Raw genomic sequence first — 17,606 nt, forward strand, 5'->3', positions numbered from 1 at the left:
CAAGATGAGCTGCCTTGTGTAGAGTTTTAGCGTGGTGATCTGGATGTTAAATTGCATCCACTCAGAAGGAAAAACTGGAGCTGAACAGATAAATACAATCTGGGTGGGTAAAGTGAAAAGAAGCCTGGAAAATGTTTTTCCTACCTGTTTTATTTTTTTCCTCACCACAGCTCCCTGGATTAATGTGGTGTTAGCTGCTAAGCCAAGGGCAGGTGTCGTTAACTTTAAAACCTGTTTAACCTGTCTCCTTGATGCTCTATCTCTCCCTCAGCATGGGAGGAAGAACTTGGATCTTTTCAGTTTCTGCAGGAGGTGCCCTGTGTTGGTGCTGTGCCTCCAAGTGCTGTACCAAACACAAAGGCTCTGCACTTCTGTTCTTGGCTGCTTTTAAACGTGTCTGTCAGGCTTAACTTAAGCACAAAGCAAACTTCTTTGTTAACTGAGAGTGAGTTGTTGGTTCTTGATGTTGATCTCTACTCTGCAGCCACCAAACTTTGTGGAGTTGGTAGACTTTAAATAAGCTCTTTCATTAGCTAGAGTGTTAATGAGTACATGTTAAAATACAGCACAACTTAGTTCTAAGTGTTTGTATACCCCTAAGAGCATCTTAGCAAGAAGACACACCGATCACATCAACCTGTGAGCCAGTGTTTGTGTTTTATGTAACTATTTGTCTTCACTTTCATGTCCTTGGAACAGCTTTTTCTGAAGATAGAATGCATCATCAAATAAAAATTCTTGTCTTGGTCACCATTTGGCTCCTGTTGTGGGAATTTAGTATGGATTTAGTAATACTGCCTGATCTTATTATTAAAGATCTTGCCAATTCCTGATGCTGTCTAGCAATTTCAGAGAGTGAGATGGAAAAGGAACACTCTGCTTTTGTCTAAAGAAAGCAGAGGGTTTTTTTAATTCATTCTTGTTTCATATGGGGTGTGAACTGGCTGCTCGCAGTAGTACCCCAGTAGGCACTAAAGGTGGAGGAAGGTCTCACAACTACATGTCAGAAGTGAGTGGTGAGCTGAGGTTACTGGTAGCAGTTCACTGTCTTTGTGCTGGGGCACAGCTTGTATTGAAGCTTGTCCAAGTCAGCTTAGCAAGCACTTGCCTTTTGTATTGGAAGGATACTTCAGTTGAAAGCATTCTTGGAAATAAGCTATCCAGTGTAATGAAAATAAGTCCTAACGCACTGCATCTGTTCTTTCCTGCCTTTAAATGGTGCAAATCTCTCCTCCTTCCTTTAAAACTGCTGGGCTTTGTGTAACCTCTGATGTATTCTCCAGGTTTTTAGCTTAACCGTTCTAATGGGACCTTAGTCCCTCCTGAACAGTAAATTTTTATATTTAGCACTTTGGGATCCACAGATGAAAAGTGCTTTGTGTAATTAGCCCTCTTGTGTGGGATGCTTTTCTTTGAGGTGACTTTTCTGGAACTTACAATGGTAGTAGATCAGTCAGTGCACACTAAGGTGTTGCACAGCTGTGCTCAGGCCACAACTTAATTTTTCCAGGCACGGGAAAAGCCATGTCCCAGCATAGTCCGCATGCTTCACTGGGAGCAGGGATCAGGCTGTGAATACTCTGTTCTTTTGGGTATATGTCTGCCCCTACCACCCAACAATGCAATTTAACAAGCAAATGTGGTGATGACTCAGTGTTATCTCCTGTGTAACAGGAAAACTGAGATCATGAAGGGAATTCCCAGTGGCAGGAATACAGGGAGCGTGGCACCAGGAACCTCCACTCTGTAATAGCAAGAGATGGCTGTTAGCGGAGATGAAGGCTGAACTGGAGCAGTGTCTGCATCTAGCACCTCTGGAGCAGCCGTGCCAGTTAAACCGTGAGCAGCAGTGCCATCAGAGACTTGCTGCTACTACTGGCAGACCTATGCTTTCATTCAAAAAAACTTGTCTGAGTAGAAGCTGGAAGTCTGTACTGCAGTTTAACTTTGCTGGAGTAACTTGTGCTCCCCAGGAGGCATAGTGATGCTCACAGCTGCCAACACTGATGTTCATTAAGGAGACAAAATGTTTACATGAGCCCAGAATTAGGTTTAGTAAATAAAGAAAAAGTTTTTTCTTACATTTGAGCCAGTAAATGTAAGCTTCACTTGCCATGTGTCATGTTTTGTTCTGATATCATGGAACTTGATCTAATTCTTTCATTTCTGAATAATCACTTCCTGTCTGCCACTCCCTTGTTTGTATCATGTGCTCATAGGAAGAAACACTTTTTTAAAGGAAAAAGTACACCAGCCACTAGCTTACCACACTCACATAATGATGGGGTGTCTCAAAAATTGTTTGAAGAAAGAAGCCAGGTTTTTTTTTTTTAAGTGGTGTAAACATTGGTGGTATATTTGGGGTGGGTTTTTTGCTTGCTTGTTTTTTCAGTCTTGCAGATCAGTGCTTGGTATTCCAGGAAAAGAGAAGTTTCATGGTCCAGTTAGTGGTTATCTGAGGGCTGGACCACTCAAGTACACAGGTTCTGCTAAGGTCTGCAGCTCCTGGAGAGTCCCCTCAGGTGCAAAGTTTGCCCAGGCTGCAGCTTTAATTACTTTGTGTACACAATTGGGTGTGGAGCCCTAGCCAGTGATGGAGAAAGGAATACAGCATTATAAAAATAATGTTGGGAAAATCACTTAGCCAATAACTCTACACAGTTGAGCCTTCTGTCAGAATCACCAAGATCCTGTAAGCTGTTTTTAAGTAAAACATGCAGTTTTTACTGACAGAGGAGGGATGAGAGTTAAGTGCCTCTTGCTTTCTGGTGATGGCCAGCAAAGGACATTGCTAGTCTAACATTAAAAGTAACAAATTTATTTTTCTCTCAGTTGGAGAAGCCATGGTAGTTGTACATTAGGTAAGGCTTCGTTTCTGTTTTGAAGAAGCGGGGTGAGGACATTGCTCTGACCTTCTTGCTTCATGCTGTTACGGCTACTAAGGAAACCAGTTGGTAGCGTGCTGGTGTAGCCCAGGTAAGTGCTGCCATCTCAGCAGAGGTTATGGGTACCACATGGTCATGTGCCATACAAGGCAAGGGGGTGAAGACCGCAGGGATTATGATAAACTTCACATTGAGAACTTGTGAGATATGGCTTTAATCTTTAAATGTCCACTGTTTGCTGCAAAAAAAAGAAAAAGTGTATTATGGAGCTTTTCCCTCCACTGAGATGACCAGCATGTGCTTGGCTCTGTAGGGAGGATGTGCATGGGGCAAATCCCAGACAGGCAGCCCTCCTTGGACTTTTTTCATCCCTTTCTTAGCCAGTGGGCAGGGGCTGGGGGTACACCAATAGCAGGGTTCAGCTGGGGGCAGCTATGCATTGGGGATGGGGTTGGCATTTTGTTCCCCAAGTGGGGAGTCTTCCCAGGCACTCTCTGTAGGGTAGATCAGCTCTGCAGTGCCTGCCACGGGGCAGGGCTTCCACAGGAGCAACTGAGCTCTTGAGAACAGTAGTGTTTGCTTATGCCCTTGTGTTTAATTGGGAAAAATTTTATTTTGCACTCTGCAGGCAGCTTTTACTATTTTGCCACCTCTCTTCAGGAAAGAGGGCTTACTGGCTTGCTTTGTTTATATCTAGAAGCAATGTTTTCCTTTTGTGAGGTGAGCAGCCTTGTCCTCCGAAGAGGGAAGGGTGCCAGAGGGGCAACTTGGGGAAATCAAGCATTACAGATGCAATTTGAGTTGTACTAGTTAGTTTGGGCTCTTGACTTTGCTTTTCCTCAACATCAGAAAACAGACCATTAAATCGATTTATATAAAACATGTTTGCAACTCTTCCACTTTGTACCAGCAGCGCTTTGAGGTTGTTCCTCGTTTGCCCCCCGCCACCTGAGGGGGCCTCGGTTTTTCTTTGCTCTTGGTGCTCCTTTTCCATCCCACCATTCCCACGTCCAAAGCACAACGTCGCACTGGCCATACTCCCATGGTGCAGAGGACGACTGTCTCCGACTCGCTTCTGCCAGGGCCTGGTGCCGCTCCTTCTCCTCCCGCCTGCAGGCTTGCTCCTGCCCGCCCTGGCCTGCTCCAGCCTGGGGAGCAGAGGACTGGAAAACGTGTCTGCGCTGGGGCAGGGCCGCCCATTCCTGTCCCACCAGGATGCAGGAGATAAACTGGGTGGGATTCCCACAGCTCCCCAGTCCCACCAGCCAGGAGGGCATCATGGTGCATCAGGGAGGCTGCAGGTGAGGTGAGAGCCTGCCAGCACTGTAAGGCCAGGGGCATCCAGCGGGGCAGGGGCTGTGTGGGGTGGCTGAGAGGAGAGGGTGCAGCTGTGCAGAGCCCTGCGCAGGGCTGGCCCAGGAGGGGTGTTTATCTTGTGACTAATCTGACTCCAGTCAGCAAAGCTTGGGAGTCTCCCAAAGGTCGCGACTTGAAAGACAAGTGTTGTAATTAATTTCTTATGCCACACTTGTTTTGAAACCTTTTTAATTCTGTGATAAGAGGCAGAATCTGGACTTTGTTTACAATCTGCCGGCTTGGAGGCAGGAACCAGAAAAGTGCTTTGTAAAGCACTGTAAATGTTTTTCTCTCCCTCCCCCCCCATTGCAGGATGTATGCGGTATTATCACACCACAACAGTGAAGCTATAAAAACATGATTGCATTCTTTTTTTTTGAAGAGAGAAAATACATCCTAGAAGAATTTTAACTGCATAAAACCACATCTTTCTCTGAGAAGATGTAGTAGCAACTTCTTAGAACAATCCAGGGTAAAGAGTGCGAAAGAGGCCACCATTTATTTATTTGAGACTTCAATTTTGAGTAAATATGAACTTCTCCACGGTTTAGGCTTTGGGGTGTTTTTTTAGTTATTTTTACTGGGAATTTAAAAGTATAAGCAAAAAGGCGCTTCCTAGCTTGCCTGTCTGAACTAGCTTGAGATGAATAAGGGGTTACTCAGCAAAAGAATGCATGAGAGAGAACTACTTCAGAACAGAAAACAGTCTTTCTTGGTAGTATCCTTCTATCTCACAGATTTAATGTTTGCAACAATTGAATTGTCCCTATTGCCACCTTTGAATAAGCTACTAGTGCTCCCAGCTCTGGGATATCTTTTCCTTGCAAACAGAAAAACCACTTGCATGCTACAGAAATGTGATTAGCAGTATCCTGAGCATAGGGTACTAGATGATTCTCGATCACCACCAGTTTTGCTTTTAGCTGGGGAGGGAGGATCACTCTGGACTGGAGAGGACCCAGCAGAGAAGACAAGGGTATGTGGCAGAAAGCAGCAGGAGGGAGTGTGAAATACCAGGTTAGATTCAGTTTCCCTTGGGTGAGCTACAAGCTGTGTTAGCTGGGTAATATAGGTCCTGCCTTCCCAGTGTGGTTCACTTCTGGTTGTTGAGCAGAGCCCTGAAATGGCCTTTGATGCTGACGCAGTTAGTTCTGAAAGGAGGAAAATGCTCTGTTTTAATATTGGAGTCTGTAGGATGACAGTTCTGATCAGGTTCAGTACTGCAGCTCTTCAAAACCTTCTCCTTTGACCTGTGGCTGTGTAATACTCTAGTACAAATACACAACCTTTATTTTGTACTGCTTAATGTTGTGCTGCCTTTCCAAGCTTCATTTGCAGCTTCTTCTGAGACTACAAGACAAAAAAACTTTTGTTTCTTGTCAGATATATAGAATTTTTATTCTGAATGAGTATAATCCCAAGATGATTGTTTTTTCATTACTTGTGGTGTTTTTCCAAATATTGCAGCTGTGAAAACTAGAATGCTTTTCTCCCGAATTTGCTCTTTGGTTCAATCTGTCAACTGTTTACCTTTCTTACCTTTCACACTTCAGACTTGTGCAAAAAGTAACTTTTTCTACTAGCAGTTGGGAAACAGTTATATTCAATACTCACAGAATACATGATAAAATCCACTGCTTTTCTGTGTCATTAATAAGATTTTTATTGTATCTGCAGTGTGTATTAACTATGGTTATAGTTTGGTCTCATTTTGCTTTGCGTAACACATACACATTTTCTTTTGGAAAGAAGAGATTCCTTGTGCCTTTATGGGGGGGCAGATGGTGCTCATCTCAATTGCCTGATCTGAGTGAATAGAAGAGTGCATTTGCAGGTCAAAAATGGAGTGGATGAAATAAAATAATGAAAAGGTTGCTTTTTAATAACTTTAAGTGTTAAAGTTTACAGTGATGACTTGCTGAAGAGATTGCATGTAATTACAGGTTGGAGAGTGGTGGTTTGGGGTTTTGGGGGGTGATTCCCCCCCCCCTCCCCCCCCAAAAGCATCTTTGAATAGGATTGATAGCCCTCTCATTTTGATACCATCGGCTGAGTGAATACAATTTTTGATGGCTGCTGGGAGTTGAGAGCATGGTGATAGGCTCTGGCCAGCAGGAAAGCTGCTTACTGGTGATGCTATTAATCTCTGCGTGCGTCACAGACCCATTGCTGCTGCTGGGTGTCTGCTCAGCGCTGTCTGGCCTGGGAAACCATTTTACCAGCAAAGCCTCCATAGCAGCACCTGCGACCTTGGGATGAACATAATAATGATTGATGGTCAAGATGTGCAACAGAAATATGACTTCCCACTGACTCCCTGCAGGAAAAGGAAAATATTAACTAATACTTAAAAAAAACAAAACCAAAACAAAAAAAACCAAAACAAAAGAACAACGAAGTCAAAGCTCAAAACCCACAGTTTTCTAATGCTGTGATAATGTAACCTTGGCATGATGTGGTTTGTGGAAGGAAACAAGGGGAGAAGTGCTGTTTCTGTCATGTTTTAGAGTAGGAGAGAAGTCACATATGAAACGTAGAGGAAAAAGACCCTGACAGTCCTAGTAAATACAGTCCTAGTAAACACCATCCACAACTTCACTTGTAAAATTTGGAGTCCTATAGCTGGCTTTTGGGCTACTCTGGGCAGCTGGATTTGGATATTTCTGAGGGCAAGAATAGCTCTGGGGGGTACGGGCCTGGGTGCTTGCTTACATTTGGTAGCACCCATCTCCTCCAGAGGCCTCACTTGTTCCATGGGGCAAACTTGCAGGTCGAGCAACAGCTTCTGCTCCTTTGGAGCAGCTCAGCGAATCAAAAATAAGGGCCTTCTGCTGAGAAGGGAAGAGGTTCAGCAAGGGAACAGTGGCCTCTGATGACAAACAGTGAGAAGTGCAGGAGGCCACACCAGCAGCGCAGGCTAAATTGCCAAGGGGTTGTCTCCATCCTCAAAGCAAACAGGCTAAAAATGTTTCTTTTGCATGTCTGACACCGTAAAGAGAGCCTGAGCCTAATACAATTACAGTTTTGCTTGCTGTAACATGCTAAACCAAGGAACAAAATAATGTTCACTTTCTTGAAAGTTGGTAGGATATTTTAACCTTATAACTGTGTTGGGAGTAGAGAGATACATTTGTGTTCCTCAGATTTCAATCCTAACCTACTAATGAACACTTCCTAAGTAGGAAGGCAAATTTATCTTTTTAACATTGAATCACTATAGAAGGAAGGTTGCCTTTTGCAGAGCTGCAGATTACTAGATTTAGTAGGACTTGACTAGAGTAGGATGGTGTTCTCAAATTTTCTTTTCAGTGCAGTTATTTGGTGAACTTTCTTTTCAAAAATCTGTCATTGAGTTTACAGTCTACAAACAAGTGTTTGGAAAACTTTGTTTTAGAAACTAAAGGATTGAGATTAAGGGTAATCAAGGATAATGTTCTCTCTTGTTAATTTGAATTTGTCCTTTTTGATCTTGTTTGTGCTTCAAAAGCCCTGTTGAATGTCATAGATAAACTATAACATTTAGGTAGTCTTTTAAACATTGATGAGATTGTGTCTAGTTCCTTGTGATATGGTGATACAAAGGGAGAGAGAGGAGTGCGTGTGTGTGTGTGTCCTGCGCACATGTGGGGATGTATTACTTCACCTTCAATGGAATAGCAGCTACAACTACTTTACCTACTCTGTGTTTTTCAGATTGTTTCACCCAGAGGTTGCCGGCAGCAGCGATAGCTGGGTTTTTTTAATATTCCTGTAACACACATAGTGCAACATTAGCGTTCAGATAACCTTATTTTTCCCCCCATTAAATACTCCTTGGTGAGTGATAACTGGCACTGGACCTCCCCCCAGGCCATAGTTCATTTTATATCTGTTTCCTCTTAAATCCCTTTGCATGTGGTCAGCCTTACAGGTCACAAATGAGAGACTGCCAGCCTATTTGTTGTCTGATTGCTTTCACAAATGCTTCTGGTTTTGATCTTTCTGAGACAATAGGCACTGAATGCAACTTGTGTCAAACACAGACGGTGTTTTGTAGCTGGGGCACAGAAAGGTAGAAGGGTTAAACATGACACGTTCCCTTGAAACTGTTTTATGACTGCTGCTAGTTTGAATGCTCAGTAATAGAGATCTGTTGGATGGAGGGGTTACCCTCCGCTATTAATGACTCATTGGCCTCCTTCCCAAGCTGCCTGAAGTGCTGCTCTCCCTAGTGGAAGTAATTTTGTCTTTGAAGTACTTTCCAGAGCTGTCAACTAATGTTCCACAGTTCCCAGAGGAAATAATAAGCCATGAGTGCATGTACACTGAAAACGTAGAGTCTGAAATGAACTGTTCCTATAGGAGCCTGGCAGTCTGCTTCTCTGTGGAATTCAGCTTGTTTATACAATCTTATCTGGCTAAGCTTTGGTATTTCATCTGGCAGGCAGTTCCTATGAAAAGCAGCTGTCCAAGCAGTGGGAGTGGTGCTCCTGGTGTTTTTTTCAGAAGGTCTATAATTTCTTGTTTCATGTAAATTAAAGAAATACAATACTCTTTTGGCTACAACCAGATGCTCTAAGCAGTTTTTTTCCCCTTATAAGTAGCCCTTTAAATATGCTTTGCTGTTATGTAATGTATGACTTAATGATAGGATTCATGATGCCCACCAGGAAGGTATAATATATTCTGTAAAGTCACAGGCTGACTACAGAGTTGTTAGAGTACTTCAAAGATATTACTATCTGTAACTTTCCAGATATGTCTTAAAGTTATTTTAAAAAAATATTTTTAAAATATTCTGAGTAAAATAACCATGCTTGGAAGTGAAAGTCTCCTTTAATGGGTTTTACTGTTGCTGGACAAGTGCAGGTAGTTCCACCAGTTTTAAAATAAAATGAAACAATAAAAAAAAAATCCAACAAAACCACCACTGTAAAGTGAGCACAGGTATGTATCTCTGCGTGAAGAGATCTGTAGCGTATATCTTCTCTAACAGAAAGGTCCTCATGGGTAAAAAGGTAGGGACAACTATTAAAAAAAACCAAAACAAACCACATATTAACAAAAAGGATTCAGCCAAAATACTTAAGGTTTCTGTAATTCATTGCCAGATAACAAAATGTTTGTGTAAATGTACCAAGAACTGAAGCTTTTGGGGAAGAGTTGCAATAATATTCAGTGCCTACAGAAGAGTTTGAGGTATTTTTTGTGTATCTTTGGGTTGTGGTTTCAAGTAGGAGAGAACTGGAAAGCTGAGGAGTCCTCCTCCAATGGTGGTAAATGTTCTTCACCTCTTTTTACAGGAACAGTATTTTCAGTAGGAAGCAAATTATGGGCACAAGTGAAATTCAGGTCCAGGTCTTTCAAAGTTTAGTGGTTATCCAGGATTATCTGTCCAGTTCATAGTACATCTTTGTCTGAAGGCATTACATCTTGCATGTGAAAATGCTCCATGTAATCTGCCCTATTCTAAGAAATGGGGGTCATGTTCAGCAACTAAGAGACTAATTCTTCCTCTGTCACCTGCATGTAACATTTCACTCTGGCCTCATTCAAGACATAGGAAAACATGACACCCTGTAAAATACGAGGCGCTAAGCACAGTTCAGATGTGTCACTTGATGGCACTTCTACCAGTATGCATGCAGACTTCTGTAGACTTCTTGCTCTGCAAAAGGAGAATTTGATATTGCAACAAATGAAACAGGAAAAATGAGTGCACTCTGTTTCCATATGGTGTATACTGGTCTTTGCTGAGACCTGGCATCAAGCACAGTCCTGTTTCATTAGCTGAAGTGGCATTCCTGCTTGAAATCCTATATGGTGAGAAACTCAAAACCTAACAAGAAGTTGCTGAGCTTCATTAAAAGTGTGTCATTGTAAATTATGCAATGATACAGTTTTCAGTCTGACACATGCCACCTGAACAGTTAGTTTATTACTGGAAATAGGTAATACACCACTGTGTGACCACCCTATAGTTGATAAAAGTGAATGATGTTGGCTGACTTCTCCCAGTTCCCTCAGGAGGAAGGAAATTTTTTTCATTTGTGCTAGGGCTTGATGACTTTCTGTGGCCACAACAACAGCTGATGTTAAATTTCAGTAGAGATACTTTGCTTTATTCTTGCAGCAAGAGTAGTGGCTCTAAATAGCATCAGGGGGTAGCTGTTTTGTTCCAGGTTTGGGCTTTTTTTTATTATTTTAATTATTTCTTTATTTTAAGGTGATGTCCCAAGTGAGTGTGACTGCTAGTGAGCAGGTTATCTTGAATACAAGTAATGTAATAATCCCTCTATTGTCAAGGAGCATGTATTCCATACTTGAGCTTTTTCTAGAAAATAGTTAATTGGTATTTTTTCTTAAAAGCTCTCCAAATTAACTCTCATTTCTCCAACCTATACTAGGTTTGAACAGTTTTTACCTGTTAAAATTGGGACTTCATCTTTCTCATATGTCCTGCTGTTCAGGGTCAGAGTTGGAAACTAATGCCTGACACTTTTTTTAAAAACAAAAGTTCCAGTCATCAACAGGACATGGGCTTCATTTTTTAACATGCTCCAGCCCTGAAATACTAAATTCAAGAATGGTCAGTGGTCTGACACTGAAAGTAGCCCATATCACTTGTAATCCCTGCTTCTGCCTGGTTCGTGTTTGGAGGAAAAAAGATAGCATTTTTGTGGTAAGCTGGACTTTTTGTTTTTAAAGGAGGTGGTTGTTCTGAAGCTGCTCAGAGGTTAGGAATGCTGGCAGTCATCTGGGGAGACAGATTAGTGGGCTGAGCACAGGTGAGGAGGTCACAGGCACAAAACAACCACTTCTTTTGTGCCAGTGCCCTGGTGGTGGTTCAGCCAAAGGAAGCTGCTTCAGAAATGACCTATGTGTGTCAGGAGGACCGTTGTACTTCTCCTGTGATGTTACTACTTGGTCATCACGAACTTGCATGTTGTGAGAGTTAACTCTCTGGGTGGTTGTTAATTTAAGGGGAAGAAAACAGTGTTGTCAACAAATCTTCCCAGGTGCATTATTTGGTAAAGCTTTTGCAAGTCTGCCTTAAGGAATTCAGTATTAATATACTAACATAGAGAGGGAGAGAACAGTTACCTGGGTGCTTTCAGGGAATAGATGGATAACTAGGACATGTGTTTTATTTTACCTGCAATACAATGAGCCCCACTTGCCAACATAATTTTCTGAGTCTTTAAGGGATACAGCTTCTGTTTTGAGTTTGGTTTGCCAGTACTGCAAGAGACAGTCTTAAATGCATAAACCCACATGTAGTTTTAATTGCCATCTTAAACTGACATTTTGGGCTAAAGGTTTTCTTGGGCTTTAAGGTACAGCACTACAGCTGTTTTGAAGTGAGGAAGAATTTCAGTTCTAAATCTGAACCTGCAAGTTGTTTTCATAGGACTGTCACAGAAATTTATTAGTGAATTGTGAGGGTGGGCAGGGTGTAGTGTTTAAGACTGTGGTGATGAAAGACGTCTCCTGTGGACCCATACTTTACAAGGAAAAAATATTGGTTGCCAGCCTTCAAAATCATCCATCAAAACTTGAAGTCTAGGTGAATGTAGATGGTGATCCTGCTGATGAAAGAAAAGGAGTAATACCTGGCTTAGGCTGCTGCAGGTAGCTTGTACATTCAGAAGAGCAGACACTGCACTGACTCTCTTCATCAGGTGGACTTGAGAAGGTGCCATCTACACACAGTCACTGTCTTGACTGTGAATATGCTTCCAGGAACCAGTTAGGAGCTTTTTGTGTTTGGGTGATTTTAAGGACTTCCAGTCCTGTGCTTCACCAGCCTGACTAACACAGTAGGGCCTGTGCAATTGGTAAAGCTCTGAATGGACTGGAAGGAGAAATAAGAGGCAAGTGTGAAGTTAAACATAACAAACTTGTCCAAGCAGTCAACGGCTTGATGTCCACGTGGAGAGTGCTGATGAGTGGCATTCCTCGGGGGTTGGTATTGGGACCAGTGCTGTTTTACATCTTCGTTGGCAACTGGGGGATTGAGTGCACCCTCAACACACTCAGCCAGTTTGCCAGTGACACCGAGCTGTGTGGTGCAGTCGACATGCTGGAGGGAAGGGATGTCATCCAGAGGGACCTGGACTTGAGAGGTGGGCCCGTGCAAACCTCATGAAGTTCAACAAGGCCAAGTGTAAGGTCCGGCACATAGGTCAGGGCAATCCCAAGCACAAATACAGGCTGGGTGATGAGTGGATTGAGAGCAGCCCTGCAGAGAAGGACTTGGGGGTATTAGCGGATGGAAAACTGACTACGAGCCAGCAATGTGCACTTGCAGCCCAGAAAGCCAACTGTATCCTGGGCTGCATCAAGAGAAGTGTGGCCAGCAGGTTGAGGGAGGTGATTCTCCCCCTCTACTCCACTCTCACGAGACCCCACCTGCAGTGCTGTGTCCAGTTCTGGGGCCCCCAGCTTAAGAGAGACACGGACCTGCTTGAGCGGGTCCTGAGGAGGCCATGAAGATGATGAGGGGGCTGGAGCACCTTCCTTATGAGGACAGGCTGAGAGAGTTGGGGTTGTTCAGCCTGGAGAAGACAAGGCTCTGGGGAGACCTTATAGTAGCCTTCCAGTACTTAAAGGGGACCTACATGGAAGGTGGGGAGGGACTCTGTATCAGAGAGTGTAGGGATAGGATGAGGGGTAATAGTTTTAAATTGAAAGAGGGTGGAATTAGATGATATATAAGGAAGAAATTACCTCCTGTGCGGGTGGTGAGATACTGGAACAGGTTGCCCAGAGAAATTGTGGCTGCCCCCTCCCTGGAAGTGTTCAAGGCCAGGTTGGACGGGGCTTTGAGCAACCTGATCTAGTGGAAGGTGTCCCTGTGCATGGCAGGGGGCTTGGAACTAGATGGTCTTTAAGGTCCCTTCCAACCCAAACCGTTCTATGATTCTTTATTTCACAGAATCTTTTTCTTCATGATGACCTTCTAGATGCCTTGTGATGTCCTCAGTGTTAGTATAGCCCATGTAAATAAATTATAGGAGAATGCAGAAATAGTCTTTCTGAAGTCTTTAAATAATCTTTTTTCCCAGCCCAAAGAACTATGTAGGATCACAGAATAATTCAGGCTGGAAGGGACCTCTGGAGGCCAGCTAATCCAACACCCTACTCCAAGCAGGCTCAGTTAGATCAGGTTGCTGCTTAGCACTTTTTAGTGTCCTTTGAGTTGTGTAACTTAATGTCACTTAATTGAAGTCTGTCAATAATAGCTTGAAAGCTGCCTTGAAAATGAGACCTTGCAAGAAATGTGTTAGTAAAAACAAGCTTATAATTACATTCTTCTTTTTTTTAGCCTTTATCGGGGAGAAGTATTATCTTCCTTTCTCAAACATTACTATGCAAGGTTAATGTGTTGGTGAGAAAATTTTCTTAGCAGCAGTTCTATAATTGTACTTTTGTATTTTACTGCTCATCTTCAACAGCAGAATAAACTGAAAGTCTGTTAGTTTATCTGAAAAGTGTTAGCATGCTTAAACTCTGGGTGAAATAATTTTCCAGCTAGTGCATGCGTCATGTGTAAAATATGCACAGTATTTTTATTATGAAATGCAGTGGTGCATTTTGTACACTAACAACTTCATGACTAAGTATTCCTTATGCAAGGAACAACATGATGATCTTATATGGAATAGCTTGTCATATTATTTGGCTGATTTAAAGTTGATCACTTTGCACATGCCCTTTAGATACTGCTACAGAGACTGAATTATTTAAACAATTCCTTAAAGAGTAGACCCTGGAAAGGATGTTTTCCTGTGGATCTTCCTCTCAAGGGCAGGAGCGTGTGTGTCAGTCTGTGTCTGTTCTGTGATCTGTAGCATATGGACTAGGCAGCAGAGCATTTTCTTTCTACCAGGCTGCTTGCTTACACAGAACTTTTTTGGTATTTGGCAGTTTTAGCACTTTATTGCTGTCAAATTCAGCTGAAATGAAGTAAAATATTCCAAAGAGAAAAGTGCTGTACCGAGAGAGACATATTAACATAAATCCCTTACTAAAAAAGGCTAGGCTAAAAACACATATCCAGCTACTCTCTCACACCCTGCTTTCACGTTTGTACCTAAGGTCTGCTATCAGTTAAGGCTGTGTATTGGATATTAAAATACTCCCTGATTCAGACTTTTAGGTTAGGAATGTGTATACACTCCTTGCCCACTTGAGATGTATGTGTAAAATTACAATGCAACTCTGAAAATATGGTCTCGCATCAGGCCTGCAGCTGCAAGTAATTGCATTCTGCGCAGCTGACAACAGTTGAGAATCAGAAGTCTTTTTCCCTCAAAATGTGGAAGAAATATGGGTAGTCATTGAAAACAACTCATTCTGAATGATGTGCTGACAGACATAAAATGAAACAAAAGTTAGAGTAAGTGGAAGAATTCATTTGATTTTTTTCCATATTAGGGGTATGGCTTTACTGAGCCAGATTTAAGAGGAAAATGCCCTGTAGATTGAATTATTCTTTGCTTTATTGATACATTGGTACTGTTTCTCTTTCAGATGAAGTGGACTACAGTAATTTTGGGACCAACACGCTATCAAGGAAGAAGAAGGCCCTGGTGACACTCCGCAATGACAACCTCCGCCGGCGTCCTCATATTAACATTAGTATGCCTCATGATTTTAGACCAGTGTCTTCCATAATCGATGTGGACATTCTTCCTGAAACACACAGGAGAGTGAGGCTGTACCGACATGGGTGTGAGAAACCCTTAGGATTTTATATTCGCGATGGCACCAGCGTAAGGGTTACTCCTCATGGACTAGAAAAAGTACCCGGTATCTTCATCTCTCGTATGGTTCCTGGAGGCTTAGCAGAGAGCACAGGCTTGCTGGCTGTGAATGATGAAGTCCTGGAAGTTAATGGCATTGAAGTAGCAGGAAAGACTCTCGACCAAGTCACAGACATGATGATTGCCAACAGCCATAATCTTATTATCACGGTCAAGCCAGCAAACCAGAGGAACAATATTATTCGAAGCAGTAGGATGTCTGGTAGCTCTGGCCAGTCTACAGACAGCACTGCGAGTCACCATAGCTTGCCTACATCCCATGTGCTGCAGAACTTCCACCCCGATGAAATGGAGAGTGACGAAGAGGCTGACATTGTCATTGAGGGCGGTCTGGAGCCACAGCACATTCCTAAACTGCACAGCCTTACTTCCAGTAGCCTCTCTCGAATCAATGGCAGCAGCCTTAGCCACAGACTTCAAAGGGACCTGGTGCTCAACAACAACTCTGGCCGAGAAAGCAACGGCAACATCCACAAATTACTCAGTTCCTTAAAAACTGATCCCCGACACAGTCTGGTTATCCCCAGAGGAGGAATCGAGGAGGATGGAACAGTCATTACACTTTAGTAGCAATTCCTGTAACTCTCCTTCCAGTCTAAAGTGCCAACTGGGACAATTGACTCTTGCAACATGTTATGCACAGAGAGATGATATTCTAATAGACCTCACGGGTGCAGAGAATTGTTGCTTTCTAGGAAACATGGCATCTGGAGTTAGACATAAAAACTGTCATGCACTGCAAAATTTGTCAGGAGAAAGCCAGAGTGTAAAACCTGGTTTTACCAGCCCTAAAGTGAGAACACCAAATTGGTTTATTTGGTATAAATCTAAGCGGTCTTACAGGCTACCAATGGCAGTGCTGCATACTTGGGTTTGAATGCATGGGTGGATGTATTTATACATGCATGTAAATGAATTAGATTTTAATAGTAACAGACATGTCTATTTGAAGTGAAATCTGGTTTTCTTCTAATACCAGTTTAAAGAGAGTGCTTCTTAATAGCCATCCGATCTTCTACTGTTACATACAGACCTTCCACTAACTTGTTTACACTGCATTTGCAACCTTATGTCTAATCCAGATAAGCTCTGTAAAAGTAGCGGTTTCCTACTCTGGTGGTAACAACATTAGGGAGATGCTGCAAATACATTTTCCAAATGACACTATAGATAGATAGATATATTTTTAAGAGCGGAAGGAGGCGATGTTGGAGGATGTTGCCATTATTGCTGTGAGCTCATCACCACCTGCTGGTCAGAGGCAGGCCTGCCTGCAGCGCAGGGAAAGAAAAACATGACAATAAGGGCTTAAAACTAGGTTCAGCACCATTATGTGTAAATTTATTCTTTTTCAGTATTTATTAGATAATACCTCTTTTTCCCATCATCTCTGTTTTTTCAGTATCACGGTTCATGTGAATTTTAGGGATGCCAGAGAGAAGGCAGCAGAAGTGGAAGAGTGTGCTAGGACTCCCCTTCACCTCAGAGCTGACAGAAATCCTTGCTGTACCTTTGGGGCAACCTAAATCCACAAGGTCTTCCTTACAAAAGATTGGCTGATTGCTATACAGAGGAGGGATGCTGACAGCCTGTCGAACCTAACTTAGAATAGTTCTGCTATTTTTGGACTCTCCTAGTGATAAAGCTTAATGTCTACACAGGATTTCTAGAAACTTAAAATACACAGGATGTTTACGATGGTCAGACATCTTTACTGGATGCCGACTAGTGGTAACCAGTGACTGTTGAGTCGATAACTGTCTGCTTCTGAAAATGCCATGAATTTATTGAAAGTGGTCTAATCTAAAATATTTTGTTATATCTCGATCAGTGTAAGGAACAAAATATAAATGTTTTACAATGTATTTTTCTACTTTTAGCTTGTGTCATTTTCTTTTTGTTTTTAACTTTGTAGTACATTAAAGCTTTTTTATATGGTGGAATAGACATTTCTTAAATACTGTATGGATATGAAAATTCAGAAGTCTTGGTTTGAAAAAATTACATTCCATTTTGGAATCTGTAATGGCTGGACAAAGGATGTGCGGACTAATTCATTGTCGCTAATTTAGAATACCTGTGGAACAACCAGTCTTCTGCTTATTGTTAAATATGTTTGGGACATTGAATTTAGCTTATTTCTTTTAGATTTGCTTTAAAAGTTTATTTTAAAATTCTTTCACTTACTCTAATTAAACCTCTTCTAGGTATCACAGCAGTTATAGAGCTGTACTTAATTTTTTTCCAGCACAGTAAGAATAGAACATTGGTCCTGTTTGTCTTAAAACTGTGTTTGTACTTTACCAAAGGTTTTCCTTTTCTTTTTTTAAATCTGATTATTGGTGCAGTGAAAAAAAAATAGCTGGATGTGCTTCAGTCAGACCATCGTATCAGGAAAATTTTGTTACACCTTAAATAAGACTACTTTTATGAATAAGTGGATTTGTCTGGCTGAAGTTACTCATTTTACCTTATTTAACTGATGAAAATGTGACCTGTCTGCAATAAAATGTGCACTGTCTTACTTCTATGCTATATCCTTTCCACTACGCTCAAG

At 42.1% G+C, this 17,606-nt stretch overlaps 1 protein-coding gene across 2 annotated transcripts in view; it reads left to right on the forward strand.

Annotated features, from left to right (window-relative positions):
- The window catches only part of PARD6G (par-6 family cell polarity regulator gamma), a 68,930-nt gene extending 51,357 nt beyond the window's left edge, over nt 1–17,573 (forward strand). For both annotated transcript variants that reach the window (XM_074823605.1, XM_074823615.1), the window contains exon 3: nt 14,757–17,573. In XM_074823605.1, the coding sequence (XP_074679706.1) occupies nt 14,757–15,616 (860 nt within the window). In that variant the 3' untranslated portion in view covers nt 15,617–17,573. The remainder of the gene's footprint in view (nt 1–14,756) is intronic.
- Nucleotides 17,574–17,606: the final 33 nt, after the last annotated feature.

Source organism: Strix aluco, chromosome 1, assembly GCF_031877795.1.
Source record: "Strix aluco isolate bStrAlu1 chromosome 1, bStrAlu1.hap1, whole genome shotgun sequence".
NCBI lineage: Eukaryota > Metazoa > Chordata > Aves > Strigiformes > Strigidae > Strix > Strix aluco.